This window comes from Helianthus annuus, chromosome 6 (genome assembly GCF_002127325.2).
Source record: "Helianthus annuus cultivar XRQ/B chromosome 6, HanXRQr2.0-SUNRISE, whole genome shotgun sequence".
Classification (NCBI taxonomy): Eukaryota; Viridiplantae; Streptophyta; class Magnoliopsida; order Asterales; family Asteraceae; genus Helianthus; species Helianthus annuus.
In genome coordinates, this window is record NC_035438.2 from 8,743,787 (window position 1) to 8,749,894 (window position 6,108).

General features: G+C 36.0%; 2 protein-coding genes and 1 long non-coding RNA gene across 3 annotated transcripts; all 3 read left to right on the forward strand.

The window, feature by feature from the left end:
* The first annotated feature begins 306 nt into the window (after positions 1-306).
* Positions 307-1,628, forward strand: LOC110864619. The gene is made up of 3 exons (XR_002549938.2): positions 307-663; positions 758-832; positions 1,550-1,628. It is a non-coding gene; the product is annotated as an uncharacterized LOC110864619 (long non-coding RNA).
* A 68-nt stretch (positions 1,629-1,696) lies between these two features.
* LOC118479346 lies at positions 1,697-3,923 on the forward strand. The gene is made up of 3 exons (XM_035974037.1): positions 1,697-2,538; positions 2,624-3,304; positions 3,609-3,923. The coding sequence occupies exons 1-3, from the start codon at positions 1,807-1,809 to the stop codon at positions 3,921-3,923; spliced, it is 1,728 nt and encodes a 575-aa protein (XP_035829930.1). The 5' UTR covers positions 1,697-1,806.
* A 557-nt stretch (positions 3,924-4,480) lies between these two features.
* On the forward strand, positions 4,481-5,542 carry LOC110944362. Its single transcript, XM_035974375.1, has 4 exons — positions 4,481-4,645; positions 4,724-4,907; positions 5,118-5,372; positions 5,441-5,542. Exons 1-3 carry the CDS (start codon positions 4,494-4,496, stop codon positions 5,331-5,333), a joined length of 552 nt encoding a protein of 183 aa, XP_035830268.1. The 5' UTR covers positions 4,481-4,493; the 3' UTR covers positions 5,334-5,372; positions 5,441-5,542.
* Positions 5,543-6,108: the final 566 nt, after the last annotated feature.

Consider the following 6,108-nt stretch of genomic DNA (forward strand, 5'->3'; position numbering starts at 1 on the left):
TTCAAGATAAAATAATTTAGGGTAAAAGATAATTTTCGACATGTGTAGGATAAATTTTAGTATGTGTAGGATAAATTGTTAAATGTGTATGTTAAATTTAGATATGCGTAGGGTTAATTTCAGTAAGTGTAAGAAATGTGTAGGATAAATTTTAAAATGTTTAGGAGACAATGTTTTTTGCTTTATTAATACGAGATAACATAAATAATAGGATGGATTATAAACTATTTAATGTTTTACCATTATGTCCTTTCTTCTTTTTCTTCCCACATTAAATTTCTTCTCAAATGAACCTTCCTCTATATATATATATATAGAGGGCGGTTAACCTACATTATGAGTAATCGTACATAACATACGTTATAATCCTGACCGTAGGATCAAGGGATTAAAAGCGTGATTAAATAATTGTTTAAGGGTCTGTCTAAAACGTAATTATGTGAACCAAAGGTTAAAATGGTCAATTTCCTATACCTAAATACCCGGCTAAATCTCAGTATCTAATCAAAAACCATATTTGATCATCAAAAATTTCGGTGAGTTTCAAACGATTCCGACCGACGGAGAAAAAACGATTCCGACCGTCGGAGAAAGACGATTAACAACGGTGAACAAGCAACGACCATCGATTTCACTTGAGAATGACGAATACGGCATTAAGAGGTATCGATTTAATCATCTTCTGAACCCCGTTTATTTTGTTAGCCAGTCCCAACCTTATAGTTGAACTAATCGGCGGTTACATTATATGTTGAAGAAGCTAAAAGAGAAAGACGGAGCAAGAAAAGAAATGATCCGGTGAAGCCGGTGCACATTAGCGGCATAACTACAGGTTTGATGTTGATTGAAGTTTTTTTAAGCCAAAATTAGGGTTGGTTAACTAGCGTTATTTGATAAGAACGAGCGTAATTTTTTGCTGATTCATTGATATGTAGTAGCGGGATTATCAGGCTTAACATTAGATGATGATTCTCTTTAATGAACTAGCGGAATTAGGTTACATTGTGAAATTGGGAATTTTACCACTTGATATTGGGCGTCTGATCTAATTGTGAAATTGAATCATTTTAGCTAACAAACAACATTAGCATGATTGATATGGAATATTGAATTAGGTTACATTGTGAATTGGGATATGAAACTTATAATCTTGGGGCTTCTGCGGTAATTTTAAGCCAAAATTAGGGTTGATTAACTAGCGTTATTTGATAAGAACAAGCGTAATTTTTTGCTGATTCATTGATATGTAGTAGCGGGATTATCAGGCTTAACATTAGATGATGATTCTCTTTAATGAACTAGCGGAATTAGGTTACATTGTGAAATTGGGAATATGAAACTTATAATCTTGGGGCTTCTGCGGTAATACTGAAATTGGTGATTTAGAGGTAACAAGCGGCATTAGCATGATTGCTATTACATATGTTGAATATTTGATATGACCTAGCGGTTCTAGCTTAAAAATTGTGTAGTTGGAGATTTTGAAATAACAAGCGGCATTATCATGATTCATTCCATCTTTTAAATTTTGTATTGAAATATGATGTAGGGGTTGCTGATGATGATGATGATTTTGAGCCCCCGATTCAGTTGATGATGACAAAGCAACCTCAGAAATTAAAGGTTAACAGAAAGCATACAAATTTAAGCCTAGAAGATGATGATGATGATGACTTTGAAGAACCTATTAGACACTTGATAGTCAAAAGGGGTGAAAACACAAGAAAAAGGCCAAATACTACAACTAACCAAGATGGTGATGACTTTGAGCCAGTAAAAAAGAAACAATCGAAAAACGAAAAGCAGATGGATCCTATCGAGGGGAAACAGAAGATTACCGGTGCAGAGCCTATTAGGACAGAACCAAGACCGTACTATGATTATCATCATGATGTAATAAGCCTACGGTGCAGTCCTTCAGGTTTTTTGGATACAGTTAAGCACTTTACTGAAGCGCAGGTGGCGGATGTGAAGAGCATTGGATTTGGTGATGTCCTTAATATAAAGCTTTATCATATAAGCACACGTTTAGGGTATTGGCTCGTACGAAACTATGACGAGCAATACAGCACACTAAACATAGGAAATCACAAGATAAAAATCACCCGAGATTCAGTACATGACGTGTTTGGTATTCCAAAGGGTAATGTTATTGTACGAGAAAAAAATAAGCCTAGAAAAGGAGCAATAGTGGAGAAAAATACAGCTACTCAAGGCGCAGAAACAACCATAGATGAGTTCAAAAACCAGTGGCCAGACACAAACAAAATTACTCATACTTTACTTGCAAGAACTATGTCAAAGCAAACCACTGGCGGACGATTATTCAAGCTAAATTTCCTAGCCTACTGGAACACTTTGTTTGTAGAGATAACAAAGTCAACAACTGTTAAACAAAGTTTTCTACTTGCAATTGACAAAGAGGAAGACATTCCAAATCTGGATTGGTGCTCCTTCGTTTTAGAATCGCTGAAACGAACAAGACAAGGTTGGAAAAAGTTAGACTCACAATACAATGGCCCGGTTGCATTCCTAACGGTATGTTATGTACACATCTTTAAAGGTTATGCTAAATACGATATTAATATTAATAATTTGGTTTTTTTCAAAAAACAATATGCAGCTTCTATACAACCATTATTTCAACCAAAGACACAAAATTTTCGATGAACCTGTCAAAATGCCTGTCATACAGTATGTAACCTCTGGTATGATCGACGACGTGGAAGAATATTTATACAACAACGGGCCGCTAAGTGTTGAAGATTGTGATGAAGTGGAGGAAGACGAAGGAGCAAATGATAATCGCCAGGATCAACAACATGTTACTGCCTCACGCATCAATGGCAATGATCATCAAAATCAAGAGGCTACGACCGCACCATTCGAAATCGTAAAACAGAACACTTCGACGCTGTACACTGACCTTTTCGCTGACAACATCCCGATACACGAGGCAGCTGCGGTACAAGAAAACCTCACCGAATTCAATACATTAGATCAGCGTATGGAAGATACGGATGAGTACATGATACCACCAGTGGATACGACACATGTCTACAACAGAAGAAACCTGGCTGGAAACCTGGATGGGGAGGATCCGATTGACGAAGGTGACATACCATCAAATACGGATTGGTTTGACGGGTGGAATCCGAATGAACATATTTCAGCTTTGAATTTAGATGAAATGGACATAGGGACACAAACGCAAAAAGAGATTGACTACTGCAGCACTCCGGTTCAACTAACCGGGGTGATCTATGATCATGCTGCGTGGGAAGCCTCGAAAAAAAGTAAAAAGGTAAACTGGATTTTTTTGTTTTTGTTAATGGCAATAACACATGCTATAATACTTGTTTATGATGTTAGACAACAATTACTGTACATGTAATAACGCATATTGGACAACAAATTAATAACGCATGATATTAAAAAAATGAAAGTTGGCTGATATCCTGATAATCACGCATGATATTAAAAAAAATGAAACTTGGCTTCTTAGACTTGTAATCACGCTAGAACTGGTAATCACGCTTGAACTTTTTGAAACTTGGCTTCTTAGACTGGTAATCACGCTTGAACTTTTTGAATGTCCAATTCCGCAGGTGTTGTTGAAAACAATGGACAATAATATAAAGAAATACATTTCTCTGGTTTCGGATATGAATAATCTCGTTAAGGGGGTAAAGGAGAAGTATTTCTGGGATGTTGAAATTATGGAAAGGTGTAAAAGATGGAATGATGCGGTTAAAAATACAGTTTCTACAAATACAGTTTCGATACCTGATGAAGTAAGCTATGCTGGTGATGAGGTGGTTCAAAACAAAGTTGGACAGTGTGGCGAAACAAATCAAGAGTTAGATGGCGATGGAGATGCAAGGTTGGAACATGAAAACACGGTGAAAGATAAAGGTATATAATAATTTCTCTTATTTGTTAATATTTACAGTAAATTATGATTAATAAAAACCAAAACGTTTGGGATTTTATAGGATGTGATGATGTTCATAATACCCCATTTGATGATGGTGGTATTTCGGACACATGCCTGGCAGCCTTACAAACCATCGAACCAGGCGTATACAGGCAGACTACAGAAGGTAACAAAAATACGTTCATTACTAAAGAAAGGTGCATTTTTGTAGCTTATGATTACAAACAAATTAACCAAATCAAACATGAAAACAGTGGCACAAGCAGATGTGGTAAACAACATGGACCAACCTGTAAATTTGGCAGAGTGCAGTCAACAACAAGCACATAAACAGAATACAATAACCGATGCCTATGATAAAGAAAAGCCTCCGACAACATCAGCTGATGAACCTGATGAAGTAACCGAAGCAGAAATGCAGTCTGTTGAGACACTTTTAAAATTGGCTCCAATCCTACAAACATCAAGTGCAAGTAATCAAAAGACTCATGTGTCAGCGAACACAAATAAAACGGATGACGAGAGGCATACACACCTAGTGAGAACACGTATCAAGATGATCAGGGAAAAGAACGAAAAGCGGATGGCAGAACTAGGTGACGCATACAGATCACCTTACTGCAACAGGGTAACCGACTTATATGAGCCACTTTTGGCACGTGACCAAACAATCATCTGTTATCTCTTAGCTCCGGTGGGAGATATTGGGTAAGATTTTTAACCCTAATAATTAGTTTAAAAATTTCATCTTTTTTTTAACTTTTCTTTGTTGGTATTAAAAAACAGGACATTGATATACAAGTCTGACAGTGGAGTCGAAACGCTAAAAATCATATTTGAAACCTTCCACCCATCGCAATACATATCATATGGTGGAATGGACGCATTTGTAGATGTTTTAAAATTTGAAGAGAAAAAAAGGGACAAAAAATCATCACCCTACAGGCTGTTCTTGCCAACTACAATATTGGTAAGTTTTTCAACAATAATCACGCAAGGTCGAAAATTTAATATGTTAATCACGCATGGTTTCATTTTTATATATTACACACCCGTGTATTAATGTTTAATAATGAATACATGTTTAATGTTACCCACCCATTCTATATTATAATCACTCTTGTTAACGCTTAAATGGAGCGATGGATTTTAATGAGAAAAATCACGAAAATTCTTGCAGCAAGACGAAATGTTTGAGCCAAAAATCACAGATAGTGATCGATTGAAAGTATTCGGACCAAGCGTAGACGATATATTGTGTAAGTATCAGGTGAAGAAAGTTGACAAAGTTGATCTCATCTTCATTCCAGTACTACTTTCTGATCATTACTGGTGCCTATGCTTTAACATGAAAAATAGAGATATCGAGTTAATAGATAACTCTAGGTATGCCTAATCGTTTACCAAACGCTACCGTGGACGCCCCGAAAAGCTGGTAATTCTAAGTAGCTTTTTATTATTATGATGAATAGGTACTAATATGAGTTTTTGTCGTGCTTATAGCGGAGAGTTCTAATACTATACCTAAAAGGCAAAATTGGACAAAAAGAGTGGATAACAAAGTTGGAAAAGGCAAAAATAATTCGAAAGGAAATGGATTGGAGAACTCTTCAAAACGGTTGTGACTGTGGTGTCTTCACTATGAGACATATGGAGACATACAAGGGCAAATCTCCATGGGATGCAGGGTTTAAAACGGAAGACCAAAAGAAGATGCAAGATTCACAACTACGGTTTTTGCGGTACAGGTATCTTAGTAAGATTGTATTGTCCGACTACAATCTTATAAGGAAAGAGGTATACGACAAAGCTACGGACTTTATGAAGAATTCGATACCCGCAGATGCTTTGCACGATCTAGATAGCAAAATAAGTAACAGATTGGATCAGTTCTTCAAGCTCAAAAAGGGGAAACAAAATGAAAAGTCGTAGGACTACTATCTTGCTGTCTTTTGTTCCAAACATCTTTGACATGTTGGATTTTTTATTTTTATTTATAGTTCTAATAATTTCTGGTTATAAACATAAACTAGTCGGACATTTTCATTATTCAAACACACAACTTTCATACAAAAATATAAAACACTTAGATAGACATGATTTCACACCCCATATGATTGACGATACATAATAACCATCAGAAATAAGTCTCTAAAAACTGGATCTTCAAC

Bases quoted from the DNA above. Each gene is read 5' to 3' on its own strand.
- LOC118479346 (XM_035974037.1), top strand. From the start codon at position 1,807: ATGGATCCTATCGAGGGGAAACAGAAGATTACCGGTGCAGAGCCTATT. The intron at 2,539-2,623 runs GTATGTTATGTA...AACAATATGCAG, and splicing joins GCCCGGTTGCATTCCTAACG to CTTCTATACAACCATTATTT. The intron at 3,305-3,608 runs GTAAACTGGATT...CCAATTCCGCAG, and splicing joins CCTCGAAAAAAAGTAAAAAG to GTGTTGTTGAAAACAATGGA.
- LOC110944362 (XM_035974375.1), top strand. From the start codon at position 4,494: ATGATCAGGGAAAAGAACGAAAAGCGGATGGCAGAACTAGGTGACGCA. The intron at 4,646-4,723 runs GTAAGATTTTTA...ATTAAAAAACAG, and splicing joins GCTCCGGTGGGAGATATTGG to GACATTGATATACAAGTCTG. The intron at 4,908-5,117 runs GTAAGTTTTTCA...AAATTCTTGCAG, and splicing joins TCTTGCCAACTACAATATTG to CAAGACGAAATGTTTGAGCC.